The sequence below is a fragment of the Tachyglossus aculeatus genome, chromosome X1 (genome assembly GCF_015852505.1).
Source record: "Tachyglossus aculeatus isolate mTacAcu1 chromosome X1, mTacAcu1.pri, whole genome shotgun sequence".
NCBI classification, from domain to species: domain Eukaryota; kingdom Metazoa; phylum Chordata; class Mammalia; order Monotremata; family Tachyglossidae; genus Tachyglossus; species Tachyglossus aculeatus.
In genome coordinates, this window is record NC_052101.1 from 106,955,541 (window position 1) to 106,979,467 (window position 23,927).

General features: G+C 38.9%; 1 protein-coding gene across 2 annotated transcripts in view; it reads left to right on the forward strand.

Moving 5' to 3' along the window:
• Nucleotides 1-23,927, forward strand: part of LOC119950329 (contactin-3-like) — a 281,892-nt gene that overhangs the window by 80,612 nt on the left and 177,353 nt on the right. For both annotated transcript variants that reach the window (XM_038772626.1, XM_038772625.1), the window contains exons 2-3: nt 4,389-4,515; nt 21,845-22,020. In XM_038772626.1, coding sequence (XP_038628554.1) covers nt 21,879-22,020 — 142 coding nt within the window. In that variant the 5' untranslated portion in view covers nt 4,389-4,515; nt 21,845-21,878. The remainder of the gene's footprint in view (nt 1-4,388; nt 4,516-21,844; nt 22,021-23,927) is intronic.

Genomic DNA, 23,927 nt, shown 5'->3' on the forward strand with positions numbered 1-23,927 from the left:
GTGGGGAGATGAAAAATTAACTGGGAAAGGCCTCACTTCAATTTCAATTCGATTCAACCGTATTTATTGAGAGCTTACCGTCTGCAAAGCACTGTACCAAATGGTTGAGACAGTACAATATAAAAATAAACAGACACAGTCCCTGCCCACAGTGAGCTTACTGTCTAAAAGGAGAGACAGATGTCAATATAAATAAATAAATTTGTAGTAAGTAATAACATAGATATGTACATAAGTGCCGTGGGACTGGGATGGGGGGATGAATAAAGTCAGGCCTCCTGTACTTCCCAAGTGCTCAGTACAGTGCTCTGCACACAGTAAGCGCTCAATAAATACGAATGATTGATTGATTGATTGATTGAAGGAGATGTGTCTTAAGAATGGCTTTGAAGATGGGAATTGCTAGGGTACGTCAGATGTGAAGGGGGAGGGGAAGTGTGAACAAGAGGTCGATGGCAAGAGAAATGAGAATGGGGCATAGTGAGTAGGTTCACTTGAGAGGAATGAAGGGTGCAAGCTAGGGTTTTGTGAGACGAGGGTGGATAAGAAGAAGGAGGAGAGCTGATTATGTGCTTTCAATCCAGTGGGGAGAAGTTTATGCTTGATACTGAGGGGAATGGGCAACATTAGGGGTTTTCAAGGCGACACATGCAGAAAGACAGTCTTGAAAAATGGTCAGGGCAGTTATGGACTGGAGAGGGTCAAGACTAGAGTCAGGGAGATTGGTGAGGAGGCTGATGCAGTAGTTGAGGTGGGATGTGACCTTATGGATCAATCAATCAATCATAATTATTGAGCACTTATTGTGTGAGGAAGGGAGAAGACAAAGTATCGTCATCTGAGTGGACCAGAAATTGGGTTGAAAATGTATGATAAAAATAATAATAGTATTTGTTAAGCACTTACTATGTGCCAAGCACTGTTCTAAACGCTGGAGTAGATACAAGGTTATCAGGTTGTCCCACATGGGGCTCACAGTCTTAATCCCCATTTTACAGATGAGGTAACTGAGGCACAGAGAAGTTAAGTGACTTGTCCAAAGTCACACAACTGACAAGTGGTGAAGCCGGGATTAGAACCCACGTCCTCTGACTCCCAAGCCCGGGTTCTTTCCACTAAGCCATGCTGCTTCTGTTGTATTTGTTAAGCACTTATTATGTGCCAAGCACTGTACTAAGTGCTGGGGAATATACAAGATAATCGGGTCAGACACTGTTATTGTCCCATATGGGGCTTTCCGTCTTAGTCAGAGAAAGAACAAGAATTTAATCCCCAGTTTACAGATGAGATAACTGAGACATAGAGAAGGTCAAACAGCAGGCAAGCGGCAGAACCAAGATTAAAACCCACGTTCTATTACTTCTAGGTCCATGCTCTTTCCACTAGATCATAATATCCTTACTTTCAATTTCAAAATTAATACATTTTTGCCTTTTTCCTGCATTCTCAAAAAACAATGACTCTGAAATTTTTGTCCACAAGGGCATTTTCAAATTAAGGTCAATCATCTGTCTCACCTATTTGAAGACTTTAAGGATCTTTTCCTTCTCTGCCTTCTTTAGCCACCTATCCCTCCAAGCCAGGTTTTAGATAGAATAGTGCTTGGTACATAGTAAACACTTAATAAATACCATTGTTATTATTATTATTATTAGAAATATTTTGCTGATTCAAAAAGAGTTTTAATTATTCTCATGCATAATTGTGGGGTTTGGCTTGGAATTTGGTATGGGAAATGCTTAGGCTGGAATTTCATTATTTCCGTGTCAAAGGTCTATTCAGTACGTTGAATAATTTCACCCTAATTCAACTTCCTCTAAGTTGAAGAAAGAAATGATCTTTCATGATTCAAAAATATTGAGGTTGTCTATTTGTGCATAAATAATATATTTATATATAAATATATGAAAGGGATGACATGATACCATTTGTTTCTCCTCATCTTCAGAGGTGACATCATTCTTCCTTTGGGAATATCGTTTCTATTTGGCAAAATAATGCAACTGCTGGTCTCCCTTATTTATTTTGCATTGTCAGTATTAATAAAAATGTATAGCATGTTACCATTAGAATTGATCTGCCACAGTTTGATCTTTATATGTTATTATCTTAGGATTCCATAAAACCTGTACTTACAGACAAAAGAAACAATTCCTGCCAACCTGTGGGTGTTAAGAAAATTACCTCAGGATTAGATTTGGGGACTTATCGGTCTCGTTCTGAAATGTTATATACCTTTTATTCTATATTGTAAAACTAAAGTGGAGCTCAGGAGCCAGGCTAGCATATCAAAACAATTTTCCTGTCACAAAAAGTAAAGTTTAACATACATCTATCTGTTACATTGAATTCACTTGGTTACACATGACAAGATATTTTCTTAATATGTTCTCAGGCAGTGTTATTCACAGGGGGTCTAGTTTTGTCCTTTTGAATATTTATAATTGGGTGTGGGTACAAGGAAAGAGAGAGACACAAAGTCATAGTGATAGAGACAGGAAGAGTGACTATCCAAACACACCAGCTGCCTTTGATACTTGGTGAAGACTATTTGGGGATTGAGAATTTGAAGATCATTAGGAACAGATGACTAAGGTTGTTGTTTTTGTTTTTGAAAGGACAGCTGGGGAGGTGAGATATAAAATATGGATGGGGGGGGCACGGCAGGGCAGCACAGCCTAGCCTCTGATCCCCAGGTAAATGCATTTTGCAGGACTAAAGAGGTCTGGACATGGTTGTATATTATTAGTATTAATATTATTACTATGGTATTTGTGAAGTGCTTACTAGGGGTCAAGCATTGTTCTAAGCACTGGTATAGATTCACGTTAATCCGGTCACAGTTTTTGTTCTACATGGGTTTCACAGTCAAAGTAGGAGAGAAAGCAGGTACTGAAACCCCATTTTTAGAGTTGAGGATAAGGAGGCACAGATAAGTGAAGTGACTTGCCCAAGGTCACACAGCTAGCAGGTGGTAGAGTCAAGATTAGAACCCAGGTCTTCTGAGCCCCAGGCCCAAGCTCTTTCCCAATAGATGGAGAAGCAGCGTGGAGAAGCAGCATGGCTCTGTGGAAAGAGCATGGGCTTTGGAGTCAGAGTTCATGGGTTCATATCCCGGCTCCGCCAATTGTCAGCTGTGTGACTTTGGGCAAGTCACTTCACTTCTCTGGGCCTCAGTTACCTCATCTGTAAAATGGGGGTTGACTATGAGCCCCTCATGGGACAACCTGCTCACCTTGTAACCTCCCTAGCACTTAGAACAGTGCTTTGCACATAGTAAATGCTTAATAAATGCCATCATTATTATTATTATTAGACCATGCTGCTTCTCATGTAGCACAGCCTCTTTCAGCCCATGGCCCTAAGCCTGATAATGTGGTCCCACCCAATGTCCTCTGTATCAGACAGAGTGAAGTTGTGAGAACCCTTGGTGATTTAGCCTTTGCTGATGGTTAAAAAAGAAACATTGGATTTATGGTGATTTTTACCTCTTTGAATATACGTGCTATACATTTCCCAAAGAGTATTCTTGTTCATGATGACAGCAGTGAAGAATTGAACATCTTCTAGACTGTGAGCCCATTGTTGGGTAGGGGCCGTTTCTATATGTTGCCGATTTTACTTCTTAAGCGCTTAGTATAGTGCTCTGCACACAGTAAGTGCTCATTAAATACGACTGAATGAATGAATGAACATCAGTAGAGAACAAGAAGAAGAACAGTGTGGTGGATCCCACATTCAGTTGTTATCTGGAATAGTGTCCTAAGGCTTATTTTTCTTTCAGGTTTTGCTAGATGATTAAGATTATATTTTTAAAAATTTCAGGGGAATAATTCTTTTTTAATTGCTATCATATTTGGATCTTGTTTTAGCTTTTCGCTTTTTAGGAAGAATTGCCCAGCAGACCAAAGAAAGTAGTATTATAACCATTCGGTAGATAGGCATGGTTTGGATTCGAAGGAGGGCATTTCCTGGTCAATATGTGCTTCCTACTTGAATAATAATAATAACTGTGGTATTTGTTAAGCGCTTACTATGTACCAGACACTGTACTAAACGCTGAAGTGGATACAAGTAAATCAAGCCTCTTCAAGTACAAGGCAACATTGGGAATGTAGAATTGACAAAATAATGGAAAGAGCATAGATGCAGCCCAAGTTAATTTCATTTTTGGTGAAAAGTCAATTTTGTACCTTGAATGGTGTATTTAATTTTTATTACCAATTTTTGTTGAATTAACACTTATACGTAGGGAACCTGTAAGTTTTCTTATAAGTGAACGTGAGTCACTAGTCTTTTAACTTGTGCTCTAATTGACCTTTTTCTCGCTACTCAGATTTCACTGAAATAAACTTGACTTTTCATATGTATCTATACCATTTATACAGGTGATGTGGAATTACAAGGCCCAGTGTTCATCAGAGAACCCAGCCACCAGATTTTCCCTGTTGATTCAGAGGATAAAAAAATAACTCTAAATTGTGAAGCCAGAGGCAAGCCTACACCACATTACAGGTACAGTATTAAGATTGAAAATCCAAATCAATATCTAGTTTATTATTTAAAATGCAGTCACAAAAGTTGTTCTACTGTAAACTCAATCGTGGCCTGGTAGTAATGACCATGTTTTAACTACTACCTACATTGTGTTAGCCCTTCAGTCTTAATTTATTGATTCCTGACTGAAAAATTGTAAATCCTTGTTATTTGAACAGGAGAGGTTGTATAAAATCCACATCAAGGGAGTTTGGAAACATGGTTACATGCGCTATAAGAGGAAATAAAACTTTGCTGATTTCAGAAGTTATTGTTATGAAAAAAAATCAGTTGGGTAGAACAGAATAATTCAGCATATACTTCGGCTATGACTGTTTTACCATATACAGAAAGGACTCCGTGAGTGTAAGGAAGGCATCTGTGGGCATTTCATGGTTTCAGAGCACTAGAAGATACTTGGAATGATCTGAGAGAGTTAATGTAGCTTTCAGAGAGCTCAAATGAAGTAGCTTCAATTTATGATTATGAATGATGTTTGCATGCTCGTAAAATTAATCAGTAATATTTATTAAGAACTCCATTTGTAAATTCCTTGAAGTCAGAAATTTTGTCTACCAACTGTATTGTACTCTCCCAAATGCTTAGCAATTTATAAATGCCATTGATTTGATTGTCTTGCTGTGTACAAAACGCTGAACTAAGTGCTTGGGAGAGAACAAAAGAGGAAAAGATGCAACCTCTATCCTCAAGAAGGTTGCAATCTAATGGAGGAGATAGACACAAATGTTTTATTCTTTTTAATTAGTACAGTCTGCCCTCCTCCTTCATGTCTCCCTACCTTCAAAGCCTTATTAAATGCACATTTTACGCAAGAAGCCTTCCCCAACTAGGCCCTGGTTTCCTCTTCTCCCACTCCCTTCTCCGTCACCCTTTCACTTAGATTTGCACCCTTTATTCACCCCTCTTTCAGCCCCACATCACTTATATATGTATACATAATTTATTTATAATTGATGTCTGCCTCTCCCTCTAGAATGTAATCTTGTGGGACGAAAACGTGTCCACCAACTCTGTTATATTGTACTCTCCCAAGTGCTTAGTACAGTGTTCTGCATACAGTAAGAGCTCAATAAATATGATTTATTGATTAAGTGCTCACTATGTGCTGAGGTTTAGATACAAAGATTTGTAATCAGAACCAGTCCCCATCCTACATGGAACTCACAGATGATTTTATCCGCATTTTACAGATGAGAAAACTGAGGCCTGGAGTGATTAAGTGACTTGGCCAAGGTCATACAGTAGGCCTGTTACAGCGTTTGGATCTGCACTCGGGTCTCCTGGCCTCCAGTCATGTGCCCTTCCCGCTAGGCCATTCGGCTTTCTTTGTTTAACTGATCTAAATGTATAATGTTTAATTATCTTGTGTGTCCAAGTGAGGTTTTTGCTCAAGGTCCTTTCTTTCTGCCCACATGATTGAAAAGGAAACAGAGTGACAGCACAAACCCACAACATTGATACATGAACTTGCCTTAATGATCAAATGGATCGAACTTGACCCTTTTCCAGGAAAGCCCAGACAGCAGTAGCAGGTTTTGAATTTTAATTAATTTAAGACCAAAGTGGACTCTTTCTGTGTGTGAAGGAGAATTAGGAGATAGGGAAAGAGCAAAAAAGAGCAAAGCATTTGGCTCACTTAGCGGATTTAGCCAGAAAAGAACCAACACCCATTGCCCCTTTTCTCCATTCAAGTTTAGCCAGTGAAACCTTTCTTTGCTCCCATCTCTGCCTTGCTTCCTTTGCTCTGAGAGAGAATTAAAACCAGATCTTAAAGCTGTGCATGCCCAGTAGCCTCAAGGAAGCTTTGTTAGATTTCACTCATTCGCTCAGCAATATGTATTGAGTACCTGCTGTGCGCAAAGCTCTGTTCTTGTCCTTGCCCTCAAGGTTTCAAGCAGAAACTACAGCATTTTCCCCCAACATTAATGTTTACACAACTGCAATCAAACCTATCAGCAAATAGATCAGCAGGAAATCTCTCAGTAGTCTCACCCTGTGGGTGAAACAGATCAGCTCAGCAATATGTTCCCCTGACTTCTGTCAAGGCAGTTCAACTCTGCTGTGTTCATCAGTCTTCAAAACATTATTGTCCTCAAATAATCACAGGCTTAGACATAGCAACAAAAATGGTTCAGATGTGAGATGTGCTTTTCTGTTATCAGATAAATGAACCTTCCATGGTACTACTTATCCTATGACTAATGATGATGAATGTGTCAAGATGAAAAATGGACTTGATCAAAGAATTAGAAAAATGCACACACATACTTTTTAGATTAATGGGTTAACTATTTTGTAAGTGAAAGAAAAACCTCAATGTAGGGATCAGGAAAGATTCACTTTATGATTTGCTGTTGTGCCACATATTATTTGTTGACAATACATATATGTGTAAGTGCATATATGTATAGTCAATGAATAATGTGTGCATATATTTTCAATATGTACATATTTTCAATCATGTGTATATATACCCACATATAATATACATATATATATATATATATATATATATACTCATATTTTTGCTAATGCCTGGCTTCTGCAATCTCATTTTCTAGCTAACAAAGTGACCCAAAAAAGTTTCAACTGCGTGAAGGTTTATTGTCTATGCTTCTTCCACGTCAATCTGACATTAGGAGCATGGGCTGGTTAAAAATTCCACCACCCATTGAAGTCTAGTTTGCTAGCAATGTATTTGATGACTTGAACCAAGAGCATACTGAATGGTTGACTAGGCATTTCTTTTTCAAGGTTTATAAAACCTGAACAATTCATTTTATCTGGCACTCCATTGGGAAGATATATATTTTTAGAAATGAGTGCAAAAATTTAGTGGGAAGAATATTTTACTCTGTAATTAAAATCAAGCTTTAAACCAATCAACAATTTTTTGAAAACTCATTTAAACAATAGATTCACTTCCATTAAGCAAGTCAAGAACTAAAATGCAGCTGTATAGCTCTACTTCATATTCACACTAGTGAATCACCTTCTATTTCCTAATGAATAACACTCCAGATCATTTTATAAATTAGATCTAAATGAGACACAAACCTTACCCAATAGATTGCAAAGTAAGTTTAGAACACAGTGGGTCATAATCACAATCTGATTACATTTCTGCTTTGCCTTGAGTTTAGTCCAGTCATTTACCCCAGTTTCTTATTAGATTAGAAACATTTTTTTTGTCATTTTATTCCCATAGCTGTCATATATATATATTTGATGTACATCTGGTTGCCCATTTTTTATTATTTCTCATAGTTTGAAAATAAGTAGACTACACAAGGGATGAAGATGAGTGTGTGTGAGTAGTACGTAGATGAAATAAAAAAATATATTGTAGGCACATGGAGTTTTCATTTTATACAACTCATATGATTGTTTATTACAGACTATTTTCCCTAGAGATCTGATCATGAGGACAAAACTGATTATCAGATGTTAAGTGAAATATAAATGTGATTCAAGGAGATGGAAAACTAAATTTAAATTTTATAAGTTCTCTTATTTTTAATAACCTCTGTTTAAGAAAAGTTACATTTAAAAAGTCAACATTTCTTAAGAGAAATGTTGTCAAAATGAAATTCTCTATTAATCTCTTTTTTGTTTCTATCAAATGTGCCAATTGAAATTCAGGTTCATTAATCTGCCTAAGAAAAATCACTGGCCTTTGGAATGTCTACATCTACCTAATAATAGTAATAATAATGGTAATGGTTATTGAGTACTTACTATGTGTAAAGCTGATGTAGATTCAAGATAATCACGTCAGAGTTCCTGTCCCACCTGGGACTCATGGTCTAAGAGGAAGGGATAATATGTATTTTATCCCCATTTTGCAGATAAGCAAACTGAGGCAGAGAGCAGCAAGTGACTTGTGCAAGGTCAGTCACTAGGCAGAGCCAGGACTAGAGCCCAAGTCTCCTTTCTCTCATTCCCATGCTCTTTCCACTCTTTCCCCTACCTAAAAAATGAAGGCAATTTCCTGATTCTTTCCATATAATTTGATTTGAAAACTACCACTACCTGTTGCTCAGTTTCGTGGCAGCTTCAAACCACGAATATAGGCCAAGAGCGGAGTAGACAGGACCAAGAATTGTCCAATGTAAACTGTGTGTGCCCTCTTTGACCCAGTATAAATATGGCTTTTGAGCAATGTTGTGGATATCTAATTATGTCAGCATCTGTTTTAGGTTCATTAGAGAGTTCTCTCTTCTTTTTTGAGTTTAGGACTAGAATTTATTCATGGTTCCATTGATTTAGGGCTAAATTTGGGGTGTTAGCATATATTCTCTCTGACTCTTAATTCCCTCATATGTAAAATGGGACAAAGAATATTTTCCTTCAGGAATAATGTTTGCAATCAATATGAAGTGCCTTCAGTTAGGGTGTTGAAATATTTTTTGGGGGGTCTATTTTATTGCCAAAATATAATGGTGGCAAGGAAACCAGAGCATATGAGCCTTGATTTTTTCAAATTAAATATTTCATTTGGGAGAATTGAGATGAAAATTTGCTTATTAAAGACTGATAGATGTTATTCATTTCTAAAGTGATTAGAGTAGCATTTGATTTTCTTAGCTATAATGCAATTGAATTGTATTCAATCTATTACCTAACCCCTGCAGACAACTTCCAGTGAAATAGAGATACAATTACTTAGTCTAATATCTTCATTAGAATAAACAATGCTACAATGATCTTCTGTAATGATATTTTTGTTTACACGGTTTTACATATATGTAGTTGGGTTCATTTTTTTTGTCTAATAGCTGTTGAGCAACAAATAATTTACTCATGGAATCTTGATCAGAACTGTTTTAACCCAATCTTTCTGCTCTGTATACTTTAAAAGTTATCAATGAATGAGAAATGAAATATTTATTTAATCAAACCCATTAAATGAACTCATTTGACTCAGCATCACAATTTACTGTGTTCTTAGCTCATTTATATCTCCAGCAATTATTGTTGAAACATAAGTAGTTATTTTCGGGGAAAGTATTGAATATGCAAATGTAGGCATTCATTCTTCTGAGAGCTGCAATCATTCTCATCACTTTAATAAACATTAACAAACAGTTGAGTACAAACGTATTTGATTATTAATTTGAAAGAAACATCTAATACTGCAAATTTCTATAATTAAATTCAAAGGTTTCTAAAAAGCGAAAAACAGTACTTTTTGATTTCACTTATTTGGTAGCTGTGCATTCATTTTAAAATATTTGGAAAATTATGTTTCTCTTCCTGGTTTTGTTTGATTTAAAATGTTTTCTAATATTTTAAGGAGCTCCTTGTAGGCAGAGATCATGTCTAGAAACTGTATTGTACTCTCCCAAAACTCTTGTTACAATGCTCTGCTCACAGTAAGTGCTCAAAAAAATCATTGATTGACTGATTAATTGATTCTCCATATCATGAATAGTGATGATGACAGTGGTATGCACATAGACACTTAAATCCACACTCCATAAGCCCTTAGGTACACCTATCCCCTCTTCCTCCAGAGCACTTTTGTACATGTCTTTAGGCTCAGTTGCAGGTCTCCCCTCCCACCTCCCCACTATATTGTAAGCTCCTTGAAGGCATTCATTCAATCATATTATTGAGCACTTACTGTGCACAAAGCACTGTGCTACGTGCTTGGGAAAGTACAATATAACAATAAACAGACACATTCCCTGCCCACAACAAGCTGCAGTCTAGAGGGGGAGACAGACATCAATACAAATAAATAAATTACAGATATGTATATAAGTGCTGGAGGGCTGGGAGAAGGGAATGGATTAAGGGAGCAAGTAAGGGTGATGCAGAAGGGAAAAGGAGATGGGGAAAGGAGGGCTTAGTCAGGGAAGACCTCTTGGAGGAGATATGCCTGCAGTAAGGCTTTGAAGGGGAACGAGTGATTGTCTGTTGGATACGAGGAGGGAGCACATTCAAGGTCAGAGGCAGGATGTGGGCAAGAGGTTGGCGGCAAAATAGAGGAGATCGAGGTACAGTGAAGGTTAGCATTAGAGGAGAGAAGTGTGCAGTGTGAGATGTAGTAGGAGAGCAGTAAGGTGAGGTAAGAGGGGGCCAGGTGATTGAGTGCTTTAAAGCCAATTGTGAGGAGTTTTTGTTTGATTCAGAGGTGGGTGGGCAACCACTGGAGTTTCTTGAGGAGTGGGGAAACATGTCCCGGACTTTTCTGTAGAAAAGTGATCCAGACAGCAGCGTGAAGCATGGACTGGAGAGGGGAGAGACAGGAAGCAGGGGGGTCAGCAAGGAGGCTGTTACAGTAATAAAGTCAGGGTAGGATTAATGATTTGATTAATGTGGTAGCAATTTGGATAGAGAGGAAAGGTTGGATTTTAGCAGTGTTGTGAAGGTGGAATCGACAGGATTTACTGATGGATTAAATAGGTGGGTTGAACGAGAGAGAGGTTATGGGCTTGTGAGACAGGAAGAACGGTGGTGCCATCTACAGTGATGGGAAAGTTAGGGGAGGACAGGGTTTGAGTGGGAAGACAAGGAGTTCAGTTTTAGATATATTAAGTTGGAGGTGATGGGAGGATATTCAAGTAGAGATGTTTTGAAGGCAGGAGGAAATGCAAGACTGCAGAGAGGGAAAGAGATCAGGGCTGGAGATGTAGATTTGTGTATTCATTCATTCATTCAATCGTATTTATTGAGCACTTACTGTGTGCAGAGCACTGTACTAAGCGCTTGGGAAGTACAAGTCGGGAACATATAGAGATGGTCCCTACCCAACAACAGGCTCACAGTCTAGAAGGGGGAGAGCCACATAGAGGTGGTAGTTGAAGCCATAAGCAAATGAGTTCTCCAAGGGAGTGGGTGTAGATGGAGGCTAGGAGGGGACCCAGAACTGAACCTTGTGGGACCCCCATATTTAGCAGGTGGGAGGAAGAGGAGGAGTCCATGAAAGAGACTGAGAATGAGTGGCCAGAGAGATAGGAGGAGAACCAGGAGAGGACAGTGTCAGTGAAGCCGAGGTTGGATATTGTTTCCAGGAGAAGGGGGTTGTCAACAGTATCGAAGGTGGCTGAGAGATAAAGGAGGATTAGGATGGAGGGAGAGGCTGTTGGATTTGGCTAAGAAGGAGATCACTGGTGACAGAAATCATGTCTACTCACTCTATTGCACTCTTCCAAGCACTTATTACATTAGTCTGTACAGAATAATCAATAAATTTGATTGATTGCCGGTAGATAGATAATAGCATTTATTGAGGTTTACCGAGTACAGTGCACTGTGCTAAGTACTTGGAAAGTAAAAACAACATTCTCTGCTTAAAAGGAGCTTATACCCTAAAAGGAGAGCTAGACCTAAAATAATTTACAAAGTTTACAATCAAAATAAATAACTGAAGGTACAATTGAATATATATAGCATAAGTGCTGAGAATGGATAAAAGTTCATAAGTCTTCTAGATGACTGATATGATATAGGGTGCTGGAAACTAATCCCAACCTAATTAACTTGTACCTATCCCAGCGTTTAGAACAGTGTTTGACACATAGTAAGTGTTTTACAAATATCATAAAAAAACTAATCAGGGAAGACTTGTTGAAGGAGGTGGACTTTCAGGAGGGCTTCGAATGTAGGGAAAGTAATGGTCTGTCTGATGCATGGAGGGCATTCCAAAGCAGGGGAATGACAGGGGTAAGAGGAGAAGGGAGAGTTGAGAGTGATGTACAGCTAAAAGGTTGTCTTGGGATTAATGAAGACAGCAAATTGGGGAATATGTAGATGAAGAGATTCTGTTTGATGCAGAGGGACATGGGAAGCCAGTGAAGGATTTTGAGGAAAAGAGAACACAAAAGTTCAAGAACATGCTCTGGGCAGCAGTTCATAGTATAGATGGTTTTCTGGATCTGCTATTAGGCATTTAACTAATCAGTATAATGAGAAATGATGGACACATATACTCAGTCTTCTAGATTTGGGCTAGATTTCTGCAAATTAATCATCATTTAGTTTAATTCAACCATATTATTAGTTCATAATGGCATTAGGTCTATACCATTCTAATCCTATCTCCACAATTTTCCCGATGTCTGAATTTAAGAAAGTAACTTCACTTCTTTGCTTCTATTACCTTATCTATAAAATGGGGATAAAAAACCTGTTTTCCCTCTCTCTTGGATTGTGAGCCCTATGAGGAACATGGACTGTGTCCAGACCTGCTTGTATTTTATCTATCGGCACATAGCAAGCTCTCAAACATTATTATTATTGTTATTATTAATATTATTATTACCATTATTAGCAGAACACAGACATAGTTCTGGTTTAGCTTTGGACAACTCTTAAAATTCAAGTATCAGAGCAATGAATAGTCTCCTCTCCATAAAAAGAAAAAGTAGAGTTATGAAAGGGAAATGTCACAGCCAAACTATTTTGCATGGGAAAATGAGGAATAATTTCTCATCTTCTTCTTTTACACTGGGAATTTGAACCTTTTGACAGTCAACAAAATGATTAAACACATGAATCTTTCTCAAGGTTTCTACCAACTGGACACTACTTTTAGGCAAAGGTTGTTAATCCCAGAACATTTACCTTTGGTATAATGTGACCAAGTTAAACCCATTTCGGTAGTGCAAAGCAAATGTTACGTGATTGAAACTCTAGAGCAGAGTAATCATAATTTATTGTATTTTTCTGGTGTTGCTAATCTGGATCTTTTATAAACCAACTTTATGAAGCCACATTTATTTTGTCAGACTTTTGCTAAACGTTTAAAGTGTTTGTTTATTGAGCTTCATGAAAGCACATTAGCAAAGATTCCTACTATATAGTGGAACTCTGTTTCTTGCTATGAAGATTTAAATTAACCCTCTGCTAGAAGAAAATAACCATTTCTAAAGGACAGTGAAGGTAATTTCAATAAGTAATAATAATGATTATGGTATTTAAGTGCTTACTATGTGTCAAGCACTGTTCTAAGCACTAGGGTACATACAAGTTAATCAGATTGGACACAGTCCCTGTCCCACATGGGGCTCACACACTTAACCCCCTTTTTACAGATGAGGTAACGAAGGCCCAGAGAAATTGAGTGACTTGCCCAAGGTCACGCAGCAGACATGTGGCAGAGCCAGGATAAGAACCTAGGTCCTTCTGACGCTCAGGCTCTAACCATTAAGCCATGCTGCTTCCAAATGTAATGTAACATTCAGTTGCATGCTGTCCCTCCTCAAATCTGCCAAAAGATCACTCTTCCCCTTTTCAAAGCCCTACTGAAGGCTCACCTCCTCCAAGAGGCCTTCCCAGACTAAGCCCCCTTTTTTCTCAGCTCCCTCTCCCCTCCGCATCACCTCAACTCACTCCCTTTGCTCCTACCCCCCTCCCTACCACACAGCAGTTATGCATTTATGTATATATGTATAATTCTATTTATTTATATTGATGCCTGTATACTTGTTTTGATATGTACGTATCTATAATTTTATTTACTTATATTGATGTGTGTTTACTTGTTTTATGTCTGTCTTCCCCCTTCTAGACTGTAAGCCCTGTGTGGGCAGGGATTGTCTCTCTTAATTGCTGAATTGTAGTTTCCAAGCACTTAGTACAGTGCTTGGAAACTACACACAGTAAGTGCTCAATAAATACAATTGAATGAATGAATGAATTCAGTTTCGAGACTAAACTGTCGGTTGAGTTCTGTATCAGGAGCTTTGTTCAGTTGGATGCTCTGAAGCATTTTTACTTGTACATTTACTTGTACTTATTTTACTTGTACATTTCTATCCTATTTATTTTATTTTGTTGGTATGTTTGGTTCTGTTCTCTGTCTCCCCCTTTTAGACTGTGAGCCCACTGTTGGGTAGGGACTGTCTCTATGTGCTGCCAATTTGTACTTCCCAAGCGCTTAGTACAGTGCTCTGCACATAGTAAGCGCTCAATAAATACGATTGATTGATTGATTGATTGAAGAAGTCGGATCTCCTTGTATCCGTTTTATTTTGAAATCTCTCATTAGATGTGAATTGTTTTAAGTCTAAAACTATACGGAATACAAAAACAAGGGCATATTTTGATTTTAGAAATATACAAAGCACATACCCAACCAGTGATTAATTTGTACTGAGAAACAGGACCCCCGTTCTCTACTAAAGAAGTCCATAGAAAAAACACTTTGTATGAGAAATTAAGTTGTAGCTTCCATGTGGCCAACTTGTACTTCCCAAGCGCTCAACTTGTCCTTCCCAAGTGCTTAGTGCAGTGCTCTGCACACAGTAAGCGCTCAATAAATGCGATTGATGATGATGATGATGATGACAAGGACGGTGTCTACCAACTCTGCTATAGTGTACCCTCCCGAGCTCTTTGTGCATTATCAATCATATTTGTTGAGCACTTACTGTGTGCACAGCACTGTACCAAGCATGTGGGAGAGTGCAATATAACAATACAACAGAGTTGGTAGACACGTTTCCTGCCCACCATGAGCTTATAGTCTAGAGGACTTACATTCTACAGTCCTCTGCACACAGTAAGCATTCGATGACTACCACTGATTGACTGTTTGAAATTAGTTCCCTTTGTTGATTTGGCATCAGTACCTTTAAAAATATTGAAATCAACAAATTTAACGACCTTACTTTCAACTTCATTTAAAGAACATTTAGATTAAATATTTTCCTAATAACATATGGAAAATATGATCAACTGCGTACATTTACTGATATTTGATTTTGAGGTGTGGAAGGGAAAAAATGAAATGAAAAGTATGGTAAAATGAAGAAAATAGGCTTTGTGCAAATGATCCCAAGTAATGTCCCTAAGAATCTACCAAAACACTGGATATAGTTCTAAAGCCTAGGCTGTATATTTTGCAGCAGAAATATACTTCAAAAAGAATAATTATGCTTTCTTCTTTACTCTTCCTGAAGAAAATGAGACTGTAAAATGACTTAAGTTTTGCACGTGCAGGATAGAGACAAAACTACTGGGCACGGGGAATAGCCAGAGATAAATATCCCATAACAGAACATGTCCATTCTGGGTTTTCAAGCAAGTCATTGGTTTTGATCATAGACATCTGTTGAAATACATTATTTTATGGAGCTTATTATTCTCCTTTAAGTTTTAATCCTTTTCAGCCATTAAATGGTCTTGCAGATTTGAACTTTTGTTATCAATCAGTTTAACTGAAAGATTTTGTTTTGAAATGAGGACATCCAGTGTACTTATTCAAGCTGTAAACATTCTAAAGTGGCAGCAAAAGGCTGTCAGGAACACTTTGGAACAGGAAAGTGTTTTTTAAGCCCTCCCTAACTAGCAATATAATCATATTTTTATTTAGTTCCTTCAATTCAGTATGCTCCGTGGAACATAGAAAAGTCAAATAATCACTAATGTGTGGCACTTCATGCTTGCTTTTGATTAGTCTTTGAAATTGCCTGTTAATGTGAGAAAAATCATTGAACAGTCAGAAGAATAAACCAAAATGTGGGTTTTATTTTTAGACAAGTAAATAAATAGATAAGGGATAACAACAATTATAATGTGCATAATGGATAAGGAAACCCCAACATGAACTGCTTGACTGGCCCTACGTTTAGGCCTAACAGTATGAAAGTCCTATTTAAGGGGGAGAACTGTTCATGCATGTGGGTATGGCTGAAATGACCTATTTATGGGTGACAAACAGTCCATTCCACATCGAGGGCAGATAAATATCTGCAACCACTTAAAGCACATATCAATAGATCAGTCAGTGGCCTATAGGAACATCTACTGAGTGCTAAACATGGTAATAAGTGCTTGGGGGAATTAAAGCAGAAGCTAAACTCACATTCCTTGCTTTCAAGGAGTGAGCAATAAAATGTGGGACTGAGGATTTTAAAGATGGGGAGCACTGTGTCCTTGTGGGTTGGGGGAGGAGGGGTTTAGGATGGAAGTTCCAGGCTCAGAGCTGGGACAAGCAAGAACAAGATACAGTTAGAAGGGGAGCTTGGTTGGAACGCCTTGAAGCCAGTGGAAAGAGGATTCTGCTTGATGTAGTGCGAGATGAGTATCCATCGGAGGGGTTTGAAGAGTGGAGAGATGTTTGCCAAACAACACCACAAAACGATAGTTTGTGCATCAGCACAGGTAATGGACTAATAATGATAGCATTTATTAAGCACTTACTATGTGCAAAGCACTGTTCTAAGCACTGGGTAGATTACAAGGTGATCAGGTTGTCCCACATAGGGCTCACAGTCTTCATCCCCATTTTCCAGATGAGGTAACTGAGGCACAGAGAAGTTAAGTGACTTGCCCAAAGTCACACAGCTGACAAGTGGAGGAGCCGGGATTAGAACCCATGACCTCTCACTCCAAAGCCCAGGCTCTTTCCACTGAGCCATGCTGCTTCTCTGGATTACTGCATCAGCATCCTTTCTGACCTCCCAACTTCCTGTCCATACTTCACTCCGCTGCCTGGATTATCTTTCTCCCGTAACGTTCAGGGCACGTGACTCCCCTCCTCAAAATTTCCGGGGCTTGTCTATCCACCTCCGTATCAAACAAAAACTCCTCAATATTGGCTTTAAAGCTCTCCATCACCCCGTCCCCTCCTACCTCACCTCCCTTCTCCCCTTCTACATCCCAGCCCGCACACTCCGCTCCTCCGGTGCCAACCTGCTCACTGTGCCTCGATCTCACCTGTCTTGCCACCGACCCCTGGCCCATGTCCTACCTCTGGCCAGGAATGTCCTCCCTCCTCAAATCTGCCAATCACTCAAAGCCCTACTGAAGGTGCACCTCCTCCAAGAGGCCTTCCCAGACTAAGCCCCGCTTTTCCTCAGCTCTCCCTCCCAGTCACTAAGACTCACTCCCTTTGCTCTTCCCCCCCTCCCCGCCCCACAGCATTTATGCATGTATGTACATATCTATAATTCTATTTATTTATATTGATGCCTGTTTACTTGTATTGATGTCTGTCTCACCACCCTAGACCGTGAGCCCCAGTTTTTCCAGATGAGGTAACTGAGAAATTGAAAAGTTAAGTGACGTGCCCAAGGCCACACAGCAGACATGTGGCAGGACTGGGATTAGAACCCAGGTCCTTCTGACTCCCAGGCCCAGTGGATAGAGATCCACTAAGCCATGCTGCTTCCCATTTTTCTAAATGTAGAACAATTAGTGTTGCTTCCTGGGAATGTTTGAAATGCATTAAAATTAGGCATAACTAGAAAAATGGACCCAGAGTTTTTATTTTGCAGAATTCAATAGACTCCATGGACCTTTGTAAAAATATGATTTATGTTTGAGACCTCTAGACCAGCTATTTGTGTTACTTTTATTGCAGATATTTTTCAGGTAAAAGAATTGTTGATCAGCATTTCTCATGTTTCAAACCTATTTCTAGTGTTATGACAGTGTACTACAAATAGGAAAATTGCTTCCCTTCCCCACAGCACCTGAATATATGTATATATGTTTGTATGCATTTATTACTCTATTTTACTTGTGCATATCTATTCTATTTATTTTATTTTGTTAATATGTTTTCTTCTCTGTCTCCCCCTTCTAGACTGTGAGCCCACTGTTGGGTAGGAACCGTCTCTATATGTTGCCAACTTGTACTTCCCAAGCGCTTAGTACAGTGCTCTGCACACAGTAAGCGCTCAATAAATATGATTGATTGATAGAAAAAACAGATTCTGTCAGCTCTAGACTGTGAGCCCATTTTGGGATTGTCTCTGTTGCTGAATTGTACTTTCCGAGCGCTTAGTACGGTGCTCTGCACACAGTAAGCGCTCAACAAATATGACTGAATGAATGAATGATACCTGGCATCTTACAGGTAGAACGCTAAAAAGGATTGGGACTGAATTGCTCGTTTCTTTGACATTTTACACACACGTTTTAGCCTAATCGAAATAGTGATGTTCTGACTATTCACTTTACATGGAACTATTCCTTTTAATTTGAGTCCCTGGGTATGAATTCACTTCTTTTCTTTCTTTTCTTTTCATTTCTGCCACATGTCTGCTGTGTGACCTTGGACAAGTCACTTCACTTTCCTGGGCCTCAGTTACCTCATCTGTAAAATGGGGATTGAGACTGTGAGCCCCACATGGGCCCAGGACTTTGTCCAGCTTGATCTACCCCAGCGCTTAGTACGGTGCCTGGGACATAGTAAGCACTTAACAAATACCATTATCGCTATTATTATTATTATTAAAGAACAGAGGACTGAGAATCAGGAGACCTGATTCTAATCCTGACTCTGCTGTGTGATTTTAGTCATGTCACTTAAATTTTCTATGCCTCAGTTTTGTCATGTGTAAAATGAGTAATAAAATACCTATTCTTCTTCCCCCTTAGGCTGTGAGACCCTTGTGGGATAGCCACTATGGATGATCTGATTGTCTTATATTTACACCAGTCCTTAGTAAGCGCTTAACAAATACCATCATTTTTATTCACTTCTTGGAAACCAAGTTCAAAATATAACTCAAATATAATCTCACAGCATCAGGCACTAAAGGGCAAGGATCTTGTCTCAGTCATTTTCAGGTCACTGATGCATTTCTAACTCTGATGCAGTCTACAACTCATCGTTGGCAACAGAGTGGTACTTTTTGTCAAAATAGATTATTTTTTATCATCACCGATCAATTCTCCCAGTGCCTGGGTCTTCTCCATGATGGTTTTAAGCACTTTAAGTTAAAAAGAATTGATTCTTTCAGGCCATTGGGGAAATGTTTAGTGCCTAGCTATTTACAATTCATTAAATGTAATATTTTTGAGCAATCAATCAATTGCATTTATTGTGTGCCTATTGTGTGCAGACAACTAAGTGCTCGGAAGAGTAAGCTCCTTTTTGGCAGGGAATGTGTTTACTAACTCTGTTATATTGTACTCTCCCAAGCACTTAGTACAGTACTTTGCACATAATGAGCATGCACTAAATACCACTAATTGATGGATTAGAGTAGAAATTTAGTATAAATTATCCCTGTCAGCAAGGAATTTGCAATCTCATGGAGAAGACAAACACCTTAAAAAATAACAGATAATACATAATTGAGTGTATGAGATGTACATGAGTGCTACAGGGAACTGTTAATACTTAAGTTCTTAGATGACACATAAAGCTTGGGGTAATTGTTGGAAGTATGTAAACTGAGGAAAATACAGTAATTAAGGAAGAGTTCCTGGAGGAAATGTGCTCTCAGAAGGGCTTTGAAAATGAAGACAGCTATGGTCTTTTGGATCTAAAAAGGGATGGGAATTCTAGGCATGGAATTCAGGATGTGGTCAGTGGTGGGAGAGATAGAAATGAGGCCCATTGAGTAGCCGAGCATGAGGACGGAGAACATCAATCAATCAACCATATTTATTGAGTGCTTACTGTGTGCAGAGCACTGTACTAAGTCCTTGGAAGAGTACAATATAAGAGTTGATAGACATGTTCCCTGCCAACAGCAAGCTTACAGTCTAGAGGGGAAGACTGACATTAATATAAAGAAATAAATTACAGACGTATACATAAGTGCTGCGGGGCTGTGGTGGGGGGATAAAACGTACATATCCAAGTGCAAGGGTGGTGCAGAAGGGAGTGGGAGAAGAGGAAATGAGGGCTTTCAGGAAAGTCCTCTTGGAGGAGGTGTGCTTTCAATAAGGCTCTTAAGGTGAGGAGAGTGATTATCTGTTGGCGATGAAGAGGGAGGGCTTTTCAGGCCAGAGGCAGGACGTGGGCGAAGGGTCAGCAGTGAGATACATGAGATGGAGGCACACTGAGCAGGCTGGAACTAGAGGAGTGAAGTGTGTAGGCTGGGTTGCAGTAGGAGAGTACCGAGGTGAGGTAAGAGGAGGCAAGGTGATTGAGTGCTTTAAAGCCGATGGTAAGGAATTTGCGTTTAATGTGGAGTTGGATGGGTAACCACCGGAGGTTCTTGAGGAGTGGCGAAACATAGACTGAACATATTTGTAGAAAAATGATCTGGGCAGCAGAGTGAAGTATGGACGAGAATGGGGAGAGACAGGAGGCTGGGACATCAGCAAGGAGGCTGATACAGTAATCAAGGTGGAATAGGATAAGTGCTTGGATTAATGTGGTAGCAGTTAGGCTGGAGAGGAAAGGGTGATTTTAGCAATGTTGTGAAGGTTGAACGGAAAGGATTTAGTGACAGATTGAATACGTGGGTTGAATGAGAGAAATGAGTCGAGGATATAGACAAGGTTATGGACTCATGAGACAGGGAAGATGGTCGTGCTTTCTACAATGACAGGAAAGACAGTGGGAGGACAGGGTTCGGGTGGGGAAGATAAAGAGCTCTGTTTTGGATAAATTACATTGGAACGTGTGTTGTACTTGTGATGTACTGTCCCTAACACTTAATACAGTGCTCTGTTCTCAGTAAGCATTCAATAAAATCATTGATTGACTGGTTGGCAATATGCCATAGTGTATAAACATTCCCTCAGTGGTCTAAAAGAGTTACTGCTCCTCCCAAAATGCCTAGATTTTGCCAGGAAATAAATTAGGCATGCAGAGGATGGGATTCCTTATTTCTGTGTATGAAAAGTAATTCTAGGTCATAAATTTGGCACTTGATGAGAAACATTAGCTCCTCAGAACAACAGGGAATCATTTAGTGAATTTTGCAAGAGTGCAGCATATACCGGAGATACCTTAGATGGGTGGAAAAATAGACAAATTGTTAAGAGGACATTTACATAGGCAAAATCCCAAGCTGATCAATCATCCACAAAAATTGATTCATTAAATAGTCAATCTGGATAATTTAGCCCTCTATCCTTCCCTTACTGCAAGATACACACACACACACACACACACACACACACACGTGTATAAATATATATCTATATATATCTATATATATATATATATATATATACATATAACCAAATAAATATATTTTCTCCAGGGCAAAATTTTTATTCTCAATTGCCACTTCTCTTGTCTTTATAGACCTAGTCTGTCAATCTCATTTATCCCCCATAGATACTCCAATTTATGTTCTGAAAAAAAATTCTTTATAGTGATCTAAATTCAAATTTTCATTTGGTCCCTTTTTCATTCCTTATACCTGATTAATTTTAAAACTAATTTTTATTAAAGATTGTTGAGATGTGCAATAGCCCTAATCATTTTTAACAGCAGCAAAAAAAACTATGACATGTTCGTACTTTCTTTGCAATGCTTAAAATGCTTTGAAATGCTTGGGTTTTAAAATATAAATCTATATTTCCCAATTCAGAGATAAAGGGCATGAACCAGAAATAAACTGTACAATTTATTTTCCAGGTGGCAGCTGAATGGAAGTGACATTGATCTCAGTATGGATTATCACTACAAATTGAATGGAGGAAATCTTGTGGTTCTTAATCCAAATATAAATTGGGATTCTGGAATATACCAATGCTTTGCAATTAATTCATTTGGGACAATTGTCAGCAAAGAAGCCAAACTCCAGTTTGCTTGTAAGTTTTTTATACCCAATACTGAAAAACTGTAACTTGAATTCCTTTTTCTAGGCAACGGTCTGGTTTTCTAGCCCATCAGTTTGAAAAAAAAAGCAGTATAAATGTGTTTGAGTGTGATAGATAATTTACAAGAAAATCAGATTATTACCAGCTACAAAAGTCATTACATGCTCCTGGGTCAAGGACTTAAAATAAATGGGCTTTCTCTAAAAGATATATAATGAACTCTACCTCTCCTTTTGAATCTTATTGTTGGGAGATTTCTGCTTGTGAAAAATTTGAATGGATTTCCTCAGGCAGGTGTTTATGGTTTTTTCAGCCTAGTGATATAAGTAGTGATATATAGCTAAGAGGTCTGAGGGTGAGGGAGGAGGGTGAGAAGAAGTGGCAGAGGTGAAAGGGATGTAAAAAGGCATCTGCATCGATCTTTACTATTCATCAGTCTTTCCAATCATGGCCCCTTCCCTTCCCCAGAGACTGCTGTTTAAGTTAAGGGGTGAGTAAGGGAGATCTCCTGGCTGTAACACATCACTGCTGCATATCCACTAGGTGTGCCTTGCATTTAAGAAACTCACCGTCAGTATTCTGGTTGGGATTGAGGACAACAACAACAAAAAAGTTCAAGTGCCCATGAACCCCAGTGTCTCTGCAAAATGGATTTACCACTAGCCCTACCAAGGAAGTTAACACAATTCCTTCTCATTCAACTATTGAGACACCTCTTTTTGCCCCTCTCCATCGTGGTTAGGTATGCAAGAGCTTTGGGAAGCTGGATCACAAATACGTGAGGGAGACAATCAGGTCTGTTATGCTCAATGACATAGAGTTTTATTCTTCGCCATGTCCCGTCTATGTTACTTGTTAGTGTTCCTTGATGAATAACTATATGCAGTACATTTTCCATTACATTTTTAAGTACTCTAAATTCACTCACATTATTCTTCAAAACAGGCTTTCAAGGTAAGTCAGTACTGTTTTCCCTATTTTAAATACAAGGAAATTGAAGCACAAGGAGGTTAAGTAGTTTCCCAATGAAAACTATTTAAAAGGTTTCAATTCAATTTAGGCTTTGGTACAGGTTCAGCAGATTTTCTATCTGATGTAAAATTTCCATTTCTGGAGGAAGAACTCCCTAGCTACCTAAAATGCTTATAATAATCCCTCATTTAGATTCATTAGATTAAGTGATCTATTAAGTTGTAGAGTCCTGGGCTTTCATTTCCTGGAAAGGATGTAGGCTCCTTTTTTTCCCAATACCATTCCTATAGCAGAAATTTGTCACTTGACCTAGTAGTAGCAGTTGGGGAAATCCTCCTTATTGGGACCTCTTATTTTGGCCAGAATCAATTGAGGGCATCAGGCCTTCACCCACTGGCAGATTTCCCTAGAGACTGAACAAGTCATGGCAAATTGAGGAAAATTTTGCGGCTGTCCTCTCTGTACATTCACGGAAACTCGTTCCCTTACCGGACCCAAACGTCAATGTTCAAACGCTCCTCTCCTCTCTCCACCTCTGTTTTCTTCCTTCCTTCCTTCCACCTTCTCCGCCCACCCTTATTCATGAGGAAGCTGGTGCAGAAGTAACTCCAAAGTGACGAGAGAGATTCTGGAGGGGCAAAGTATATGTTGGTTTTTAAATCTGCTCAACTCTGAATTCCAGCTTCCCTTTATTCGTCCTACATTCAGTTATTTCCCCACTCCATGTGGAACCAGTCTTATTCCCTGGCTATCCAGAAGGGATATGTGTGTACTATAGAGGTGATGCAATGATATCCCCCTCCTTTAGAAGCAGTGAGACTCTCTTAACCCTCCTAGATTTTAGATGGCTCCATAATGTTGGAGAATTTCTACTACCTCTGTGACGGCAGAGCCAAGAAGGGTAGCCTGTGATTTTCCAAACCAAC